We start from the raw sequence: 24,782 nt of genomic DNA, 5'->3' as shown, positions 1-24,782 counted from the left end.
AACACGAACCGCCGATAAATTATTAGTAATAATCTAATATTTAATGTGCATAGTGTTAACGGGGACCGTCGAGACAATGGAATTACATTAGGAAACTTTTTGGAAGTTTGCCGTCGGAGGGCTTTCTCAAAATGGTAAATAATTAATGTCGCATTGTCCAGAAAAACTTGGTATAGAAACTTTACGCACAACACAATTCGTAGTCGACCACAATGGACCGACTGGTTTGTGGAATTTAGATTAAAATGCGGCGGAATTTTTCCGTTTTATTTATACACGATTACATTGTTTCTATGTGCGGTTTATTAGTTTTGGAAGGTTGTAAAATAAACTTTTACTGTTTTGAATGGTGAAGTTTTAAAACACGTTTAAATATTTTAAGTTGCCAAACATTTTCGTTCGCTGATGTTTGTTAATTTGCTGAAATTTTGATGGAAAAAAATATGAAAAAATGTAATGAGGAAGCTTTTTTGTAGCGAAAGCTATTCAGCCAGTTGGTAATTTATTTATTCACGGTTGCACTGATTCTATGTACAGTTTATGAGTTTTCAAATGTGTGAAAATATATATTTACTGTTTTCAATACCTCATAAATTTCTGGTTTCAATGCTCAATTATGTAAAATATTTGTTTTATTTTTCATACACTTTCGTCTAGTGATGTTTCTCATAGAAAAAAATTTCTTCATCAATCATTAATTTATTAATATATTTTGCAGAAAATATACCTGAATTTTATAATTTGTTAAAAATATTTATTTATTTATTATACACATTATTTATACACTGTTAAAAAGTTTCTAAGCAACATTTATTAGTTTTGAAATGCATTTAAATATTTAAATTCTAAAAGTTGATAAAAAAAATTTGTTTTATTTAATTTGTAATAATTCCTTACAGACAAAAATATAAATAAATTATATGTTTTTGTTTAATGTCTGTATTTTATAATTTGTCAGAAAGAGAAGATGAAATAGAATAAAACATGTAAGAAAAATTGTACAGCAAAAAACTTCAGTTAGTAATTTATTTCTACATGTTTACACTGTTTTTAAGTACTGTTAATTAATTTTGGAAGGTTGTAAATAAGCTTTTACTGTTTTCAATAATCGATTTCAGACTAAATGAGGCTTTAAAACACACTTAAATATCAATTAGGTTCAAATTAGCTGATGTTTCCTTATTGTAATTTATTAAAATTTTTATTCTCAGAGAAAATATAAAAAAGTAATACATATACATTTCTGTATAATATTCGTGTTTTAAAATGTCTTAGAAATAAAGTGATAAATGTGATAAAAATTATTGAGGCGAGTGAATTTTATAGCAAAAAGCTCCTGTTCGTCCAATTAATAATTTATTTGTACACGTTTCTACTCTTTCTATGTAAGCTTTATTAATTTTGGAAAGTTGCAACTTTAAACTAAACTAAATAAATAATTTTAGGTTTATACACTTCAATCGAATAAAGTTTCAAAGCACATTTAAATATTTAAATTATCAAAGTTCACAAATGTATTCGTTGGTTGATGTTTCTTGATTTATTCAAACATTTGACAGAAAAATAAAATTATAAAAGACTTTAAGGAAATTTTCTAACAAAATGTTTAGAAATTTATTTGTATTCTCAAATGTACTCGTGGACTGAAGTTTTATTTATTTATTTATTTACAGAGGAAATATAAAACGATAATACGTTTTCATGTGACATCTGTACTTTATAATTTGTTACGAGGGACGAACTAAAATAAAATACGTTAATGAAAATATATGGGAAAAATCTTCCATTCATTATATTAGTAATTTTTATTTACTTTCAGTTACACTGTTTTTATATAACTATACTAGTTTATACTAAGAAGTTAAAACATTATTCTCAAAGTTTTCAAATATACTCGTTAATTGAATTTTCTTAATTCTCACATATAAAAGAATAATACGTTTTTTATAAAACATCTTTATTTTTATAATTTTTAAAGAGAAAAGTTAAAATGTAATAAAATAAGTGAGGAAACTTTATTGTAAAAAGCTCTCGTTATCTCATTAATAATTATTATCTGTACACGGTAAGACAATTTCTATTTACGGTTTATTAATTTTGATAAGTTACAAATAAACTTTTACTATATTAAATAGTAATTTTAACTTTACACACTTCATTCGAATAAAGTTTCAAAGCACATTTAAATATTTAAATTATAAAAGTTCACAAATGTATTCGTTGGCTGATGTTTCTTGATTTATTCAAACTTTTTACAGAAAAATAAAATTATAAAAGATTAATTCGTTTCTGTGTAATTGTTGTATTTTTAAATTTATCAGAAAAAATAAATATAAGAAATGACGTTAAGGAAATGTGCTAACAAAATGTTTAGAAATTTATTTGTATACTGTTATTAGTTTTGGAAAATTCTAATATCTTTTTTACTGGTTTAAATAATTAATTTGTCGCTTATACGTTTTAAAACACCTTTAAAAATTCTCATTTTTCAACGTTCTCAAATGTACTCGTAAACTGATGTTTTATTAATTAATTTATTTATTTACAGAGGGAAATATAAAACGATAATACGTTTTCATGTAACGTCTGTACTTTATAATTTGTTACGAGGGACGGGCTAAATATAATAAAGTAAATATATAATAAAATATAAAGTATAATAATGAAAATTTATTGGAATAAGCTTTCATTCATTTTATTAGTGATTTTTACTTAAATTGTTTTTATATACGATTTAGCAGTTTTGAAATGATTTAAAATAAACTATTATATATTACTTTATACTACAGTAAATTTTAGAATCATATGTTCTCTTTTATAGAAGTTAAAACGCAGTTAATTATTCTCAAAGTTTCCAAATAAACTCGTTAATTGATGTTTTTTAATTTTCACATATAAAAGAATATTAAATTTTTATGTAAGATTTTTATTTTTATAATTTTTTAAAAAGAAATGATGGAATGTAATAAGATACGTTGAGGAAACTTTATTGTAGAAAGCTCTCATTCATCCATTAATAATTATTATCTGTACACGGTAAAAGAATTTTTATATACCGTTTATTAGATATATTGTTTTAAATAGTATATTTCAAACTTATACCTTCCATTATAATAAATAAAAACCTATTTTTAAATAAATATACTTAATTTTCCCGTTTTCAGAAAATAATAATATCAATTATTATTGATGTGGTGCGTTAATTTATTGGAACAGTGTGTTAATTATTAAAATTTCCTAGAAAAAAAAATAATAATGAAAGACATGTATTTGTTTATTTTGTCAGAATCGTTGATCAATTTATTAATTTTTACTTATACAACGTTTTGGTATACGATTTATTAGTTTTGAAATGTTAAATTTACTACTTTTACTTATATATTTTTTTTCTAAATAAATTTTATTTATGGTCGAACAAAGTTTTAAAACATTTCAAATATTCCCAATACTCAAAGTTTTCAATTATATTCGTTTGTTGATGTTTCTTAATTTGTGTCAATTTCTCACAGAAAAAGAAATAAAACAATAATACGTTTTCGTGTAACGTCGCACTTTATAATTTGTAAGGACGGTTTAAATGAAATAAAAGATGTTAACAGAATTTTATAGCCCAAGCTCCTGTTCATCCAATTAGCAATTATACACAGTTATACTGTTTCTATGTACGGTTTATTAGTTTTGGAAGGTTGTAAAAACATTTTACCGTTTTTAATTAGTAAATGTCAGATTTATTTCAGTTTTGAAACACATTTAAATATTCTGAATTCGCAAAGTTTTTAATTTGTTTAATTTTCTCACAAAAAAAATTGTAAATGAATAATACGTTTTTGTGAAATATCTTGTATTTTATAATTTGTCAGAAAGAAAGGATTAAATGTAATGAAAGTCCGTTAAGGGAATTTTATGGCAAAAAGCTCCTGTTCATCCAATTAGTAATTTAAATTTCCAGTTCTTTTTTGTAACTTGAGACTTTATTACGTTAATTACGAGGGGCTAACTGAGTTATAATCGTAAACACAGGGTTATGTACACTTATACATAATTAAATTCAATATTCAAGTTTTAAGGAATGTTAATTAAAAGCTTGAAGTCATAATGTTACTTTAGTGGTACTTATTGTCGTAAAATTATCAGTACATAAAATAGAATCCACTGAAATGAAAATTTAAATATAAAACACTTCATGTTGTTATTTCATCGGAGTATTTTTGTTTAGGATCGGAATGTCCTGTTGTTTGTTTTAGGGATTTCGAATATTCGAAATAAATAATGCACGAAAGGGAGTTATGCACGGACCCAAATATCTAATAAAGGCGAACTTTTTAATAAAACCGGAACGCATGTATTTAAGGCACGCATCTCCTTTTTTCCGACTTTAGGGATAATACAAAGCAAATATTTACGTACCAAAATGATTTTTCAGGACAAATAAATTGCATTTTTGTAAAGAAGGCCAACGAAAATCAACAGTCTGTATATTTCATATGTTGTTTCTCTTAATTTTCTGCTTTGTTATATTTTATCTTAGATCTGAAACATGATGAAATTTTATATCAATACATCATTGTAAAACTTATTTTATTATTTGCTAATTGTAATTAAAAAATTAAATAAGTCCCTTATTTTATAGTTTTCGAGATGCTTGATTAAATACGTGTCTCATACCAAAATTAATTAGTCGATTTAGTACTATGATGTAATATTTTAAAGCCTTTTTATTATTCATTAATTTTAATTAATAATTAATAATATATCCTTTATAGTTTTTAAGATATTTGATAAAATATGAGTCTTAGTTTTAAGAAATGAATATTTTCCACGCTAATTTTGATAGTGTCTAGCACCAAAATTATTTATTTAAATTATTATAAAGCTTGTTTTAGTGTTTACTAACTATAATTAGTAATTTAGTAAAATTAGTAAATTAGTAAAAATACATCTTTTATAGTTTTCGAGATATATGATTAAATATGTTTTGTTTTGAAACAAACTAATTTAGTCAAAATTATTTTTTTATTTATTATAACAATACATTATTGTAAAGATTGTTTTAATATTTATCAATTGTAATTAAAAAATTTTAAAAATCCGTTTTTTATAGTTTTCGAGATATTTTATTAAATGTAAGTCTTAGATTTGAAATAAATAAATTTTCAGACTAGACAGTATCTAGTGTCCAATAATTATTTGATTTACTATTATAACACATCATTTTAAAGCTTGCTTTATTAATAATCAATTGTAATTACAAATTAAAAATACGTCTTTTATAATTTTTAAGAAATATAATTCTTAGTATTGATAGAAATAATTTTTAAAATTTATTTTGACAGTGTCTATTATCCAAATTAATTATTCGATTTATTATTAAATCACATCATTTTAAACCTTTTTTATTACTCATCAATTTTAAATAAAAATTAAAAATATATCCTGATTTGTTTTAAGATATTTGATTAAATATGAGTCTTAGTTTTGAAAGAAATAATTTTTTACACTTATTTTGACAGTGTTTAGTGCCAAAATTTATTATTATTTTTAGTACTATATCACATCATTTTAAAGCTTGTTTTAATATTTATTAACTGTAATTAAAAAAATAAAAAAATCCGTATTTATAGTTTTAAGATATTTAATAAAATGTAAGTATTAGTTTTGAAAGTTAATTTTTCACATTTATTTTGAGAGTGCCTAGTATCAAAATTAATTACTCGACATTATTATATAACAACATTTTAAAGCTTTTTTTATTATTCATTAATTTTAATTAAAAATTAAAAATATATCCTTTATAATTTTTAAGATATTTAATTAAATGAGTCTTAATTTTGAAAGAAGTGAATATTTTCCATGTTAATTTTGATAGTGTCTACTGCTAAAACCATTTATTTAAATTATTACAATAATACATCATTGTAAAATTTTTTATTGTTTACTAACTATAATTAAGAATTAAAAATACGTTTTGTATAGCTTCCGAAATATTCAATTAAATATGCATTAGTTCTGAAACAAGTAAATATTTTTTTAAGTTCGACAATGTTTTGTGTCAAAATTACTTATTTAAATAATTATGTATTAATTATTGTAAAGTTTCTATTAATATTTATTCGTTGTAACGTCTTAGTTTTTAAAGAAATAATTTTTCACATTTATTTTGACAGTGTTTAGTATCAAAATTAATTATTCGATTTATTATTATATTACATCATTTTAAAGCTCTTTTATTATTAATTAATTTCAATCAAAAATTAAATAGTTTTTTAGATATTTGATTAAATATGAGTGTCTTAATTTTGAAAGAAGAAAATATTTTCCACCTTAATGGGATACATCATTGTAAAGCTTATTTTATTGTTTACTAACAATAATTAAAAATTAAAAATACGTTTTTTATATTTTTTGAGATATTTGATTAAAGGTGAGTCTTAGTTTTGAAAGAAATAGTTTCTCACACTTATTTGGACAGTATCTAGTATCAAAATTAAATATTCGATTTATTTATTCATTATCACATCAAATTATTGCTAATTTTATTATTTATCAATTTTAATTAAAAAATAAAAATATTTACTTATAATCTTTAATATAATCGGTTAAAAAGTGTCTTAGATTTGAAAGAAGTAAGTTTTCCACACTAATTTTGATAGTGTCAAGTACCAAAATTATTTATTTAAATTATTATAACAATACACCATTGTAAAGCTTGTTATAAAATTTACCGATTTTTTAAGATGTCTAATTAAATATGGGTCTTAGTTTTGAAAAAAGTGAATATTTTCCACTCTAATTTCTACAGTGTTTTGTGTCAAAATTATTATTTGATTTATTATAACAATACATCATTGTAAAGCTTGTTTTAGTACCTATTAATTGCAATTAAAAATTAAAAATGCGTATTTTATAATTTTCTAGATATTTGATTAAATATGAGTCTTTATTTTGAAAGAAATAATTTGTCACACTTATTTTGACAGTGTATAATGCCAAAATTATTTATTCGATTTATTATTATAAGACATCATTTTAAAGCTTATAGTAAAAAATTAGAAATATGTGTTTATGGTTTTCATCATATTTAATTGAATATGAGTCCTACGTTTTGAAATAAATGTATATTTTTCACTGTAATTTTCAAAATGTATAATGACAAAATTATTTATTTAATTTATTATATAGTTTGTTTTATTATATATAAGTTGTAATAAAAATCATAAACAAGTGTTTACAGTTTTCGAGATAATTTATTAAATGTAATAAAAAATTGGAAATATATATTTTATGGTTTTCAACAAATTTGATTAGATACAAGTCCTAGTTTTGAACTATTTTTTTAATATTTTCCATAACTTTAACAGTGTATAAAGACAAAATTATTTAATCTATTTATTATTAAAACATAACATATAATAGCTTGTTTCATTATTATTTCATTTTACTTTTAAACTTCTTAAAATGTTCCATTTTAATTTTGTTAGTTTCTAGTTTAAAAAGTACTTACGTATCCCGTTAAACAATAATATACATCATTATAAAGTTATTTCTTGTTTCATCCATTTAAATAAAAAACAAAATAAAAACGCTTTTAAATGTAAAGGAGTTCTTTTGGCGACAAACTAAATTTGTAATTTCTCTGGCTACTACAATTCCACCACTAATTACGTTAGAAAATGACATTTCGTTATAAATAAATTGCATTTTTGCGATGGTACTGAAAGAGGAACATCAACAAAGTGTGATATCTTTCCGGCGCATTTAATTTCGAGCGGTTCACGTCTCAAAGAGTGACGTTCCGTCTGATAAAAAAAAGAACCTGTCCGAAGCCGCAAAGTATGTCTGAAAGTTAAATGGAAACAGCAATTCGCAATTCATTATGTCCAATTCGGTGAGTAATTATAATGTCGGTCCCAGCCGACGTCGTTAACTGGGAAATCCGATGATCGGGAAGTCCGGGGACAGGTTGTCCCCAAGACACCCGGGACCACCGACACGAAATTATTATACGTAACTCCCGATCCTATTTTTGATGATAGCTGGGGCGTTTTCGACCCTTAAAATCGATACCTGGACCTTTGTTACAATTTAATGTTGGTATTTGTGTATATCGTTTACTGTCTTTGGGGCTTCTTACAGGAACGAGTAATACTGGTTTAGAAATCCCAACTTTTTTGAAAGATAAGATGAATAAAACTTTGTCAGTTTTATCGTATATAGGAAGGGAAATAGCTGAGTTATTGCTGACGGAAGTTTCATGAAATTTTTCACGATTTTCAGCCACTCTCGACGTTTGAGTAATATTTTTAGCATCAAATAATTCCATATTTAAACTTAGAGGGTTAAAAGACTAAGTTGAAATAAAAAATGGAAATACATGAAAGGCAAAAGCCGGTCTTTCAGTTTCATACATTTCATTCATTCAACTATTCAAAAATTGTTAATTAAAATTCTCTGTGCTTTCAATTCTGTGGCTTCTAGGTTTAAAGAGTAACTATTTCCTGAAAAACACATTTTCCTTGTTACGTCAGAGTTCAGTTGAAGTAAATATTTTAGAATGGTCTTCAAATTATTACATTGTATAACGAGAATGTGTTTAACGAATGTTTTGACTCAGTTCACTCCGAAGCATTTTAGGAAGTAGTTAACAAATATTTGGCACAATACAAATGTCCCAATTACTTCAAAAGGGTCAAAGCATTGTTACAAAAGTACATTAATATAAGTGGCAACCTTTTAATTAATACACATTCATTCTAAAAGATGTTCGTAGCAAAATATTCCAGGTTCAAATAATACAATTAATTACAATTTTCTCTTCAGTCATTTGTTTTGGTTAGTCAAAAAGTTTGACAAGATGAAAATACATAAAACTAGTAATTATAAGCACAAATTCAAATAAATTGAAAATCAATAAGGACACTTATTTATATAACAGAGAGAACAAGTTTTGACTTGGCTTGGTTAGTATAAAATATAAGGCTATTCTGGCGAGAACCTAAAACATTAAGCTGTTATAATAAATCGAAACAATCCATCAATATTGTTCATAGGTACCTATTAGAGGTTATGAACTAAAATCTAAAGTCTGCACTCTAAGAAACTACAACCAGAACCAAATAACTCCATAATATGTCTATTAAAAGTTACTTTGTCATCAAACAAATCTTCTAAATACCTGGTGATGTAAATGGACTGGACTGAAAGTGAAGAATGAAATATTGAATATTAAATATATAGATATTTAAATTATTTCATAATAATATAATAATAATAATCAGGGGGTCTACCACGAACCCGAGTGAGATATCTCACCCAGTGAGTTAACTCACTTCTGAAATCAACGTGGCAACAGCGCATTTCGTGTTTATATTTGGTAAATTTTAGGGGAATTCAAATTTTAGGTTAATTTATATTTACAAATTTAAAATTTGACATCCAAACAAAATTCATACAAGTGCAAAAAAGCAAATGAAATGATTAAAGAAAGGTTTGTGTATATTTTAATCATTAAAATACAATTTGTGAACTATCAATTTATTTATTAGGTGTGCAAGTTTGAAATGTTTTTCTATCAAGAGTCCGTACATAAAACATATTGAAGCAAAAGATAATCGCAAACAACACTCCCCGTTACAATACAACATATTCATTTAGTTCTTTATGAATTAATAAGATATTTTTTTTCGTGGTCAAGATGACGAATGTTGAGCCAAATAAACAGCATTTGTGGTCTGTGATATTTTTTTTGTTTAATCAAAGAGAAAAGCATAGGAAAGTGATTAAATTCTTATCGAGACTTACGGAAATCGTGCTGTAACCATTAAGTGGCGATTTCAATGTTATTGTCAAAAAATACGAAAATCGACCAAAGAAGTTTGAAAATGAATTACAAGTATTATTGGACAAACATGATATACAAATACAACAAATGATGGTGGAGGAGTTGAATGTTACCCGGTAAACCATTTCCGATCGCCTGAAAGCCATAGGAAAGATTCAAAAGGTTGGAAAATGGATTTCACACAAACTGAAGGAATAACGAAAAACTACGTGACATAACGAAAGGGTATCACAATCAAAAATTAATATATTTTGAAATTTTCAAAGCAAAAAATAATGGGCAATGGGTAACGCCATCAACATTGAGTGCGAGATCGGATAGGTTTGGGTAGATGAAGATGTAATGTGTGCGGTGGAATCCGAAAGTACTAGTGAACTACGTCCGTTTCCGACAACAAATGATCATTGGAGTTCAATGGAAGATGAAGTTCTTGTTTGAAATGGTACCCATAAATTTCTTGAGAGATGAGCTAAATATATAGAAAAAGAGCGCCGATACTTTGATTAAAATCCAATCTTGTCATTGTTCTCTAGTCCCAATCCAACGTATGTGCCCAAATACATTTTCAATGTTGCAATTTAATTTTCCAGGATGTATGGTGACATTTGAAATATCTAGAGTTGTCCCACATATCTGCAATTTTGTCAATAATTGATGATGTCTTTAATAAGTAAACATAATTATTGATGGATTGATATCTTTTCAATTCGTACAAATGCTACATGTGTGCAAACAATATTTTTTGTGATTTCTAGGAAATTATATTTTTCAGAAAAAAAACAAGAATATATACATTATAATGTTGTACTTACAATTAAGTTTTACTATTTATCTTTTTTCTATAAATGTTTAACCCTTCAAGATATCCTTCTTATCTTGAGTGTTAATAACTTAAGCTGATTCAATGTATTTTTTACTTTTTGAAGCAATTACTAATGGGAGACTTATAAACTAGTTACATATGATATCTGCTTGAAAACTAACTAAGGTATAAAAACACAAAGCTGCAAGTAGCTACAATTTTCAAATTATATATTAACAAATGAAGCATAAAATTAAATTTACCTTACACAGGTAAGGCTCAACGGTGTTGAGCTAAGGATTTATAAATAGATGGAATATTTCAACAATATATGAAAGATATCTATTAGTACCCCACACAACTTAATAAACTCTACCTCACTTAATTATATGATACATTGTACAGTATAAATTAAATTTTCTTCGTTAAGGTTTGACAATTCTTCAATCTTAATTGAAAACACAATCAAATCATTTGTTTTATTAATACCTAATAAACAACGGAATTATTTTATATCAAATATTTTTTATTGCTACTGACGTAACATGTTCATAATAGATCAAAAAATATATATATATATATAATATCAACAAAACATTCAACTTGAACTCACGACAAATTAACCTAAATTTAAAACTTTATATATTTTTAATTGATGTAAATAAATATAATAATGTCTTTAAAACACTCAAGGTATCAATATATATCAACAAATCCACATAATCCGAACTCACGCAAAATGTGACAAATCTCACTCACTCAACACCAACCGTGTAAAGTCACCGGGTTTGGGTGACATATCTCACCTATAATACAAGTCACCGGCATTGTAAAAGGAGTTTGGACACCCTTACAAGAATAACGTCATTCGAACCGAATAAAATATCTCATAGATTTTCGTAGAAGTTCTCCTGGACTTTTTTTATTACCAAGTAATAACATATTAATACAATGATTCAATTATTTTTATTATTTTGGACTTTATAGTGGAGAAAATATTGTAAACAAAGAAGAAATGCGCTGTTGCCACATTGATGTCATAAGTGAGTTAACTCACCGGGTGAGATATCTCACTCGGGTTCGTGGTAGACCCCCAGACAGAGAATTAACAGAACGGAAATTTTTGAAATGATCAACAATATATTATTACAATTTATTACTAATAAAGCATAATAGTAAATCATTAATGAATAGGAGCAAAAGAAGGGACCCAAGATTAAAACCTTGTGAACCCCATAAAATATAAACTAGAATTTCGATTTACAGCCATTATATTGTAGCTGCATATTGTTCTTGCTTATTAAGGCCTGTAGACAATAAAACTGAATTCAAAGGAGTATTTTGAGAATCATAGAGTGCTTAATCAAGACAAACATTTAGAGACGCTTGGAGGTATCATATTAGTACAACAGTCTTTCAATAAAATGTCCAAATGCAGTTTTATTAGGCTTTTAACACTTTTTATAATTAGTTATCTCCGGTAATTAATGTGCAGTGAATGTGAGAAAGATGGTTCATCTGAGACTGCTATACGAGCAGTAAAAACACTTTTGAAGTAATTTGCAAATTCATCTACAACATCCCGAGGAAGTTTAAGCACTCAGTTGTTGTAGTTTAATGGGACAGAAATATGCGAATTACCTTTCTTTGTATTAAAATAATTCCGAAAACTATTTGGATCCTTGATGACCTGTTGTCGACTCCATTTAAGTAATTATGGTAGGCAACTGAAACAAGCTTCTTTACTACCGAAAGTAATCTGGGAAATGATTGATCACTGTGGTGGTGTTGTAAAATTTATTATAAAATAATTATGGAATTATTTATTTATGAAAAAGTTACTCAAATAACCCATGATAGAAACGAATTAAGTAAATTTGGGTGAATAATTGACTTCTCTTTTTAACGAAGTTTTATTAGGTCTAAATAAATATAATATTAGCACTTGAATTAATTCTAATTTTTATTAAAGAAAGTTTTTATAACTATAATTTAATTCACAATTAACAAAATTATTTATATAATTCCTATTATTAGATGTCTTTCCATCTGTAAAGAACCCTTAAAGCGTTTTATCATTTACCAAATAAAGAATAATTAAGTGAAAAATAAATAATAGACTACTTCGTTCATCAATCAACATTATCTAAAAACAACAACAATATATGTTAACAATTTAATTTAGAATCTCGTATTTCCACCCCTGATATGTAATAAAACAATTACAAGCCTGTACATGTTTCTTATTATATTATCAATAAATTCTTAAGGGATAATTTTACATTATTCAATTGCAGTCTGTCTGGAATATTCATAGAAGGATTTAAACGGCGCCGAAATAATCCGGATAAGTAATCCTATACATATCCAATTGGTTCATAACAGAGGAAACTGGTGGCTACTGGATTCTTTCAATTTCACCGACTCTAAGAACGTCCCGGACCATTTGGGCTCATTGTGTACAAGCATTGTCCTCCATAAATACCAGATTAAATTTCACCTCATTTCGTATTGGACGTCATTGCGACAGGAACATGTACCAAAACAGTTCTTTTTCCATATAGGATTTCACTCCAAAAAATGTCAATTTTGCCTACATATGGAACCACTTCATTGGCAAACGTGAGTCATTGTTGTGCACTTCTTTCTCTCCAGACTTTAATTCAACGATCACTATTCACTATTCAAGAGCATGGACTCATTCCAATATTGATGTCCTGAATGAAGTAATAGACTAGGTAATAGATTAAGTACTCACATCTTCACATCGTATTCTTCTAGCAATATTCTTCTAATACTGACTTCTGAAGCTGCCAACAGTTATTCATCAATTGCTTGCTCATGACCCTTTGGACTATGAATTGGTACCTGTCTTGGCTGACACTTGTCACCCTCGGATGTCTGCTTCGATGTCGAAGAACCTTTTCATTGCATCACTGAATGGTCCAAAGAAACCTTGTAATTTGAGAAACTTGCCTATGTGACAAACCTTCCTTATTAAGCAAGATTATTCATAAACAAATTTTATTTGTTAACAGATATGGAACCATTTCATTGGCAAATGTCACTCGTTGTTGTGAACTTTCTCTCAAGACTACAATTCGACGATCACCATTTACCAATTCATCCTCTTTTCGTAAGAAAAAATAACATTTGATAATTGAAGCAAAAGCCAATTTTGATGAGCATGGACTCGTTCCAATCTTGATGTCCTGAATGAAGTAATAGACTAGGTACTCACATCTTCACATCGTATTCCTCTAGAAATATTTTTCTAATACCGACTCCTAAAGCTGCCAACAGTTATTCATCAAGTGCTTGCTCATGACCCTTTGGACTATAGATTGGTACCTGTCTTAACTAACATTTGTGACCCTTGGATGTCTGTTTCCATGTCGAAGAACCCTTTCGTTGCATCACTGAATAGTCCAAAGAAACCTTGTAATTTGAGAAACTTGCCTATGTGACAAACCTTCCTCATTAAGGAAGATTATTCACAAATAAATTTTATTTGTTAACAAATATGGAACCACTTCATTGACAAACGTGAGTCGTTGCTGTCAACTTCTTTCTCTCCAGACTACAATTCGACGATCACCACTCACCAATTCATCCCCTTTTCGTAGGAAAAAAGAACATTTGATAATTGAAGCAAAAGTCAATTTTGATGATCATGGACTCGTTCCCACCTCGATGTTCTGAATGAAGTAATAGTCTAGGTAATAGACCAAGTATTCACATCTTCACATCGTATTCCTCTAGCAATATTCTTCTAATACTGACTCATGAAGCTGCCAACAGTTATTCATCAATTGCTTGCCCATGACCCTTTGGACTATGGATTGGTGCCTGTCTTGGCTGACACTTGTCACCCTTGGACGTCTGCTTCGATGTCGAAGAACCTTTTTATTGCATCATTGAATGGTCCAAAGAAACCTTGTAATTTGAGAAACTTACCTATGTGACAAACCTTCCTCATTAAGGAAGATTATTCACAAATAAATTTTATTTGTTAACAAATATGGAACCACTTCATTGACAAACGTGAGTCGTTGCTGTCAACTTCTTTCTCTCCAGACTACAATTCGACGATCACCACTCACCAATTCATCCCCTTTTCGTAGGAAAAAAGAACATTTGATAATTGAAGCAAAAGTCAATTTTGATGATCATGGACTCGTTCCCACCTCGATGTTCTGAATGAAGTAATAGTCTAGGTAATAGACCAAGTATTCACATCTTCACATCGTATTCCTCTAGCAATATTCTTCTAATACTGACTCATGAAGCTGCCAATAGTTATTCATCAATTGCTTGCCCATGACCCTTTGGACTATGGATTGGTGCCTGTCTTGGCTGACACTTGTCACCCTTGGACGTCTGCTTCGATGTCGAAGAACGTTTTTATTGCATCATTGAATGGTCCAAAGAAACCTTGTAATTTGAGAAACTTACCTATGTGACAAACCTTCCTCATTAAGGAATATTATTCACAAATAAATTTTATTTGTTAACAAATATGGAACCACTTCATTGACAAACGTGAGTCGTTGCTGTCAACTTCTTTCTCTCCAGACTACAATTCAACGATCACCACTCACCAAATCATCCCATTTTCGTAGGAAAAAATAATATTTGATAATTGAAGCAAATGCTAATTTTGATGAGCATTTACTCGTTCCCATCTCGATGTCCTGAATGAAGTAATAGACTAGGTAATAGATTAAGTACTCACATCTTCACATCGTATTCTTCTAGCAGTATTCTTCTAATACTGACTTCTGAAGCTGCCAACAGTTATTCATCAATTGCTTGCCCATGACCCTTTGGACTATGGATTGGTACCTTCCTTGGCTGACACCATAGATGTCTGCTTGGATGTCGAAGAACCTTTTCATTGCATCAATGAATGGTCCAAAGAAACCGTTGTAATTTGACAAATTTGCCTATGTGACAAACCTTCCTCTTTAAGGAAGATTATTCATAAACAAATTTTATTTGTTAACAGTTACGCTGATTTTTGAACTTCATTATTGAAATTATTTACATTTTATTGCACCTTAATACTTTTGGCAAAAAAAAAAGACAAAAGTAGAAAACTATATTGTTTGAAATTTTAGTAAACTCATCATTTACAGGTGGTGTAAGACTTATTTAGGAATTTATTTAAACTTATCGACGCCAACAATATGCCCTTGATTATAAATCCAGATTTATGTCCACAGGAATAACAAAAAAATGCACTTATGAATCTATAAAACAATATTAAATCGTAAAATATTTATGACGCAATAAGAATTGAAATTAAATGGTGGCATAAAACGTCACAACTTAATTTTGTGGTTTCAATACAGCTCCGCTTTATAATCGAAACGAAAACGGGGAAGACGAACGAAACTGATCTAAAATCCATCCAGTTGCCAAATCGAATCCGATTCATCTCATCGGAAACACTCACTTTAAACACCGATTAAAGTCCACTCGAACTGACGGTTCTTTTGAACGTGAATTTCTGCCGAATCCACCTAAATCGATGCATTTTGTTTGTTCTTATCGCTTTTTTATTACGTTGCATGAAATCCCGTTGTTTTAAGCTGGATGTAAGAATGATGGAAATAATAAATGGGGTCTCGGAAAAACAATGTACGAACGGGCGGTTAAAGATAAACACCGGATTATGAACGAGTGAATTAAACTCAAACAATTCATCCGTGCTAAAACATTTTGACTAGCAGTAAGTCGAAACTAGTTACGAGCTCTATTTGTTCAACTAAGATGTATTTAAGTAAGTTGAAGTTGAAGAGTTTCTAGCCTGCATATAATAATAAACGCATTCGATAAATATTTGTGCTTGGTTACGATCTTTCGGCGGCCATGTTGCTTATGTTTTTCTGTATCAAATTCCTGCTGGTTTTCAGCAGTTTTCTCCGGGCTGAATCGGTAATTAATGGTATAATTGAAACGGACAAGCGGCCAATCAATCAATCATAACCACGCTTCCGACTGTTATCGATTTGCGAATCGTCCATATGTTTTTGCAGGAACGGCAGATAAATTGATAAGGATCAAATTCACTATTACTGGATTACTCAATTTGCTGATTAATCGGTTTGTTATATAAATTAATTAAAACAGTGATGAATACGTTCAATAGATGAAAACTAATTGGAAAATCAAAAATTATTATATTACAAAATTTTAATGTTAAAATATTCAGCCATTATTGATTTATTGGTTAAGTTTATATGGGGAATTTCCATCATTGTTTTGAATGGCATCCCCACATCATTGATCCATGTCATGTCAATCTAAACCTATCCATATTTCGATAAGGATAGATCCTCCATAGATTTCTCGAAATTGCTAATTTTATTTGAATGATTTTCTAATAGACTTCCAAACATGTATTAAAAATGATTAATCGGATTGAAAACTGAATTCCGTGCTGACCAACAGTAACTAACAACAAACTTTCAACTTCCAAAGGATTATTTTAACTTGCCCTAGTGGTATGTGATCGTGCTATATCCTGCACAAGCAGGAAATTTGAGAGCGAAAATTAGAATTTACTAGATTAAATAGATAAATATTTTCAATGTGTTTTATTTTGATCAATTATATTAAACTAATCGAAACATATTTAGACCAACATATAAATTTAATCATAAATCTTTATTCGCCCTGTATACGTTGATTATTTGTCAATAGAAACGTTAAAGTAATTATTAGTAGAGGAGCACGAGTGGACCCAATAAAAAGCTGCACACTTCCCGACAAGACCTCACCAACTGCAGAAAACCTATAAGGCGATTACCCCTCCAGTTTGCCCATCGTACAGCGAGATTAGCTTGGTGTCAGGAAAGAGAATTGTGGCATGAATAGTGAAATACTGTGATGTTTATAGATGAAAGCAGATTTGGTGTATTTAGTGATAGAAGGACAGCATGAGTCAGTTAATATCGATAAGATTATTGAACATTATCAATGGAACTATAGACTGCACAGTGTTAGGGTTGTCCTCAACCACTTAGAAAGTGCCCAAATTGAGGGTCTGTCCTAACCAGTCTTCGCGTGTACGGAATATACTTGGAAGATCTTTAATATTGCACACCAGCCCAGTCCTCATATTGTCAGAAAATTAAATCGACTTCTTCCAGAAGAACACAACCTGTAATTGGAAGCAGGGGTGGAATTACTCCATATTATTAAAAATGGTGTATTTTTCTTTTTTATATGTGGAAACTTTGTTTAATAATTTTTTAAAATAAATGTTTAGTTGCCTTTGGTTTAATTTCTTTTATTACAATTTTAATTTTTAATAATCATTTAGTTCTAAAATAATTCAATATGCCTAACTTTTTTCGATCAGTTTATATCAACATTTGTTGCAGTAGACCGTCAGTATTTTAAATTGGAGCATGGAGTTGCCAGAGGAGCTGGGGTTCAATGTTCACCACCAATGGAATGCAGCCAAATGGCGTAATTCTTTGTTCACACATGACATGTACGTGGACATGACGTGAACGTGGTGGGAGATATCATAAGCAAAACAGTTCCAACTGTTGCTTTCGAAAGTAGTTCTGCAACAGTGATGGATGGAATTTCTTTAGAGACATGCATGGAGTTTATTTACAGTCGAAACTATCAGCCTAAAATTTGGATGAGCTTGCTAATGCTCTTGGTTATGGATCTAGAGTTTACTCTTCCATTAAATTTCAACAGGGAAGTTAGAAGTTGTTTGTAGAACAAGAAACTGCTGATTGGAAAAATGTAGTTTTTTATTTAATAAACATGTTATGGAGATATCTGGTTCGGCATAGTCTCATGTGAACAAACTGGATTATACTTTGGAACCCATACTACAACCAAATTTTGGAACAACAGAGATTTAAATCCAATGGTCCCATAAGAAGTACTTGTGAGCAATATCTGTTGATCTCCTTTTATTGGAACATGGAGGAATTTTTCAAATGGTGGGTTCTTCTAATTTATTAGAGTAGGTTTAATATTTCTTCGTTAGAATTGTAGACTTAATCTCATACAATACCAAAATCAACCCACTCATTAAACTCACCTTCTTCATCAATATGTAAAAACTTGATGAAATTTGTTTTTTTCGTGATATAAATATTTATTTTCTCGATTTGTTTGTTAGGGTAATTATAGTTTTTCAATTTACTTGCATTATGCTTACAATTCCTTTTCATTTTTTAGTTATTAGTTGTTGATATTATTACTAACAACAGTAAGTTTGTCTTAAAATATTTAGAAAGATTTTACAATTTGCTTTTACAGGCAATTTATTCCGGGGATTATGTGTAGAGTCTTAAATTCTTGGAATGGTTTTATTAGTTTATTCCGAGAAAGTAAAATATTGTTGCACCTTACTTTGTATTAAAATCGTGACTTTAGAAAATAATTTTCATTATATTACCATCTGTTTACAGCCTTAAAACCCAAGAATTTACACCTAATCAATAAGAAGTTTCAATTACAGGTACAGACATAATTATAAAGAGGTAGAAACGCACCGTTATCCTCCTGACCAGGTACCAAATAATCCTCAAATATAAATAAATAGAAATCTTTCCATTAAAAAGCAGCATTCTTCCAATTCCCTTGTACCTATGCGTCAAAATGGCTTTAACTGCTCGACGAAATTTCAATATACTGCAACTCGCCAGCAACGACGAACTGATCGAGGACTTCAGATGTACGAAATGCAGACACTTCATCACACCGCCCTTCGTTATTTGCACCACCGGTCACATAATGTGCCAAAAATGCGTCGGACGAAAGCTGAGGTGCCAAAATTGCTCGGCGAAAACACAAATGACGAGATCGTTTCTGGGTGAGAGCGTGTTCGGGAAATTAACGTTTCCCTGCAGGTATAGACGATACGGTTGCACGGCGAAGCTGAAAGGGGACGATTTGAGGTTGCACGAATCGACGTGTGAGTACTACAAGGAAAGGAAACTTAAGAGGATTATAAAGAAGCTGTACCGAATGTTTAACAACAATTTGTAAATTTTTGTACTATTTAATATAGATATAAATTATATATAAACGTTAATTATTTAAGAGTTATTCTGTACATATTTATAATACACTGTATGTAGGTAATGAGTGAGATGCAAATTAACATAACTACAAAACGAAGTAATTCTCCCCTGCAATTCGTATATTTACATAAATATGCAATTTTAATGATGTCTCGCAATAAACAGTAAATGGAAAATTTTAGTATTTTATTCCTTAATAAAATGAGGAATTAGTATTTTTTATTTGGAAAATTAGTGGATTTGGACTAAAAATTGTTTTTATATTTTCCATTTTATCAATAATTTTAATTAAAAATAATTGATAAACATATTTTTACATATTTGGAATGGAATAATAAATTTAACACATTTAAAACACATAAAAAAACACACTTTTTAATTTACTATAAATTATATAAAAATATATTTAATGTTAGAAATGCAGTTTAAAAGGTAAAATTCCAATTTTTAAATTTATATTAATATAAATTTAATATAAAATGAATTGTAATTAAATTACACAGTACAGTAAAATAATGATGGTACTTAATTATTTTATGGTAATAAACTCTGACAGAAATTCTAATATTCCATTTACGAACAAAATTATGAATTAAAACTTGAAAAAATCACCAAAAAACTCATTATTTATTAAACAAAATAATTAGATAAATATTTTTCCGGCTATTAAATTTGTATATGGAAAATGGTATGCAATTACACACAAAATTAATATTTTAATGGGTTTTAAAATATTCAACATCTCAACTACATTTGGTAAATTTTGTTAACAGTTAATAATACTGATTTAGTTTACTCAAAATTTATTTATAATATTAATTTAGCAATAGAATATACATACAGGATAAAAAGAGTTTGATCTCTCTGAATTTTGAAAGACATCTTTTGTAATAGAGACAGTAAGTCTCCCACTATGAGACAGACTTCTACTGTATCTGTCATGCATGATGTTTCTCTCTAAATTCAGACGGGTCAAACGCTTTCCCTACTGTATATTACATTAAATCTCCTCAAATTTGGTGAATTTTTGACATTGGCAATGTATTTCTTCTAATTAATACAATAATTTATATTGTTTTAAACGTCTAATTAGAATTCCAATTTATAATTTATTAAATATTAGTATAAATTTAAAGAAGAATTAAGTGTGATTAAATTGAAGTGTAAACTATTTTATATATTTTAATAAATAGTTTTAATAATATTTGGTAATAATATTTAACAGAAATTCTAATGTTCTGTTTGCAAAAAAATTAGGAATTAAGATTATTTATTAAACAAGATAAATGTCACTCTATTGAAAACAATAAAATTTGTGTATGGAAAATAGTATGCACTAAAATAAAATTTTGAAATTTGAAATTTAAAATTGATACTCACAGGGAAAGAAATGAATATAATCATCCCACACACTATCAACTCACATGATGAATTTTTAGGTTGTAAAAATTTTATTTATAAAATTTGTTAAACAAAAGTACAGTTGAAAATACATGCAAATTTGAAACATTGAATTAATTCAGTGAAAATATTGACAATCATAATAACTCTTCCAATTACGTTAATATATGTTGTATATTGGTTTAAACTATTTTTAAAAATTCCATATAAATTAATTGAAAGCCAATTGTAATTAAATTGCAAATTAAAATAATGAAAAAAGAGAAAACATTGTATTTATAAAACTAATCTACATAAATATAATTTTAATGTTTGATATTAAACTTTAATGTAATTTTAATAATTTATTTGTCATTAAAATTAGGAGACTGGAAATGACAACAAAATATCTAAATTATTATATATTAAGTAAAATGCTAGATAAATTTATTTTCATTCCTCGAAACGATAAAATTTCTATATGAAAAATAGTATGCAATTACAAACCAAATTAAAATTTTAATGGATTCTAAAATATAATTATGATTCCACACAGAGAGAAAATTAAATTATGATCACCAATAACTCAACCACATTTGACGAATTTTGTTAGTTAGTAATAAGGTTTCAATTTGCTCTAAGTTTATTTATAAAATTAAAATGTTACAATTTTCAATTAATTTTCTTCATTTGTTAATATTCAGAAAATTAAAAAAAGCACATTTTTATTACAAAAACTTCTGATTATCAAATACAAAATAATTATTATTACACGGATTTTTAAATATTTCATAAACTAACAATCAACTAGATATAAACAAAAAATTACTAATCCAAGGCTCTGAAAAAAACTGAAACATATATTAATGCCCCTAAGACGCCACTGATATATCATAAAAATCATTTTTCTTAGTAAAGTATCAATTAAAAGTTCTTTTAAGACATTTCATTATTTATATTGAAATAATTTGTTATATTTTTTATTATACCTTTCTACACATTTGACGAATTTTGTTAGTTAATAATACGGTTTCAGTTTGTTCCAAGTTTATTTATTATTATATATTTTTTCTGGAAAAAAATAAAATATACAATATTCAGTTAATTTTCTTCATTTGTTAATATTTAGAAAATTAAAAAAAAAAAACATATTTTTATTACAAAAACCTCTGATTATCAAATACAAAATAATTGTTAATACACGGATTCGTAAATATTTCACAAACTAATAATCAACTAGATTAATAAGACGCTCTGAAAAAACTGAAACATATATTAATGTTCCTAAGACGCCATTATTTATTTTGAGAAAATTTGTTATATTTTTTATTATAATTTTCTATTATCTTCTAAAATGCTGATAATAAGTTAAACATTGAAAAATAAATAAATTAACAAATTTCAGTTTATATTAAAACTTCCATAACTCGAATCGTATATCTTATCAATTCTATATTCACAAAATAATTGTTATTGTGCAAATTAAAAAATTTGGCATAAGCCAATAATTTAAAAAAAATGCAAAACTATCATAAAAATTCATTGAAAAACAATGACAAAATTAGTTATTTCGATTTAAAGACATATTTTATTTATTTTCCAAATTTAATTATCAATTTACCAATTTTTGAATAACACAAGTCTGTCTTACTTATACTTTTTGATACCCCAAAATATTAATAGTTTAAAATATTTTTAGAATATTGGTTTTAAAAAGTAATAAAACAAAACCGTGTTTTATGTTGATTCATAAATAGTTCATAATAAATGTTCGTTTATGGAGGAAATGAGGTTTCAGTGTTAGTTTAAAAATATTACGGTTTTTATCGCTAAATCTTGATGCTTCAAATTTCAAACTCCACACGATCCCCACAGGAAAATGTGAAAATTAGGTCTGAAATATGTTCTTTATGAAACCATTTCGTTTTTTATCGTCCTAAAACTCCTGCATAATTCAATCACTAAAAAAATTTACTAACTAGAGGTAAATCCCAAGTTTCCAGGTAAAACAATTACTGCACTAGGTATGATCACTTAAAATTAATCTAATACCTGTCAGAAATAAACGGATAAAACACAATTGAAACCGACAAAAATTATCGGAAAACAACTTTCATTTCCACTAAACCGAAAGAATTAGAGCAATACCTGTTAACGAAAACTGCGAATAAAACACCACTTGAACGACCTAATCAGTGCACAATTCGACAGAAATTGCATAAACCAACATCTTGACCTCAAACATCAATCACAGACGATAGAAACCATGGCAGAATCGAACAACAGGGAACTGATCTCGTGCTTCGAGTGCCCGGTGTGCTACAACTACGCACATCCGCCCCTACGTCCGTGCGTTTCCGGCCATATATTTTGCAATGACTGCTGGGCAAAAGTAAGTAACTGCCCGATGTGCCGCGAAAGGAAATCGAGCGCCAGGGACTTGGTGCTCGAGTCGATCCATGGCAAGCTGACGTTCCCGTGCAAGTTTGCGTCGGCCGGATGCATGGTCACTCGCAAGGGTGACGTGCTCAAGGCTCACGAGCAGAAGTGCATGTTTTCGGGGAGGAGGAGATACATCGTGATGTTGGAGAGGATCCGCGGCCTTTTGAAGGATCGTTTTTGGTAATCAGTAGATGAACTGATACCACGGATGCGGTTCCAGACCAGGAGAAGCACGACTTGCACCGTGATTTTCTCTTTTTTGAGAACGAGTCTGCTTTAATATTTGCCTAAATATTCCGCATCATAATTATTTAATTCCAGTGATTACTTATACTTTATTTAACTTAATTTATTGTTGTTAAGAATGGCGTAAGTCATTCATTTTTTGCTTTAAAACTAAATTATTTCAATTTTACTATGTCAATTGTCTTTTGAAGATTTCTCTCTTGCTTTAAATGTTAATTTCTTCAATAATATTATATTAATATTATTCAACAACAATAAAATATACTTACACACATACAATGTATTTTTATTACTTTCAATTAACTATATACTGTACATAATAATATACAGTACAAAAGAGTTTGGTACATCTGAATTCTCAAAGAGACATCATGTGCAATAGAAACAGGAAGTCTCCCACCATGGGGTTTCTGTCATGTATGATGTCTCTCTCAATATCATTATGATGGTGTACCAGTTGCCTACGACAGGTCCGCTCATTAGCACCATCTATTATCGTTATTTAAAAAGTACACTTGTACAGAAAGTAGTGTCTGTGCCACTACTTTAAGGTAATGCCATTAAGGACTACAGAAATTCTTGAGGAAATGTATTAATAATTGAGTTATATCTATTGGTTTTTTCTTATTTACACTTCATATCAAATGTTTTTGTCACAATTTTAGTATATTTAGTAAGTTATATACTATACTAGATGTTTAACAACTTAACGAAGAAGAAATAATTCTTTTCAATTAAGCAAAAAAATAGAATAGTGGCCTCATTTTTCAGCAAGATAATGCCTGTTCAAATATTGCCAGAAATACATTAAACTTCTTAGAAGCCTCCCATGTGAATTAACTGTCTTGGTTACCCATATCTTCAGTCTTTTCCCAAATCGAACATGTGTGGGATATGATGGGGCGATGCTTATGGAATTTACAGCTCCCATGGACTCCCATTTTTTCCTATTCTTTTTCACTCACTGCTTTGAACATTGCTTTAAATTTAAATCATTCTACAATGTCCTGCT

The 24,782-nt window shown here is 28.3% G+C and overlaps 2 protein-coding genes across 2 annotated transcripts in view; one reads left to right on the top strand and one right to left on the bottom strand.

Moving 5' to 3' along the window:
* LOC109597142 (serine/threonine-protein kinase 32B) overlaps positions 1-24,782 on the bottom strand; it is a 77,027-nt gene that overhangs the window by 50,893 nt on the left and 1,352 nt on the right. The gene's annotated exons all lie outside the window — the stretch shown is intronic.
* On the top strand, positions 23,158-23,885 carry LOC126265767 (E3 ubiquitin-protein ligase SIAH1A-like). Its single transcript, XM_049968311.1, has one exon. It carries the CDS (start codon positions 23,349-23,351, stop codon positions 23,706-23,708), a length of 360 nt encoding a protein of 119 aa, XP_049824268.1. The 5' UTR covers positions 23,158-23,348; the 3' UTR covers positions 23,709-23,885.

This window comes from Aethina tumida, chromosome 5, assembly GCF_024364675.1.
Source record: "Aethina tumida isolate Nest 87 chromosome 5, icAetTumi1.1, whole genome shotgun sequence".
Classification (NCBI taxonomy): Eukaryota; Metazoa; Arthropoda; class Insecta; order Coleoptera; family Nitidulidae; genus Aethina; species Aethina tumida.
This window is presented reverse-complemented; position numbering and strand designations above follow the sequence as displayed.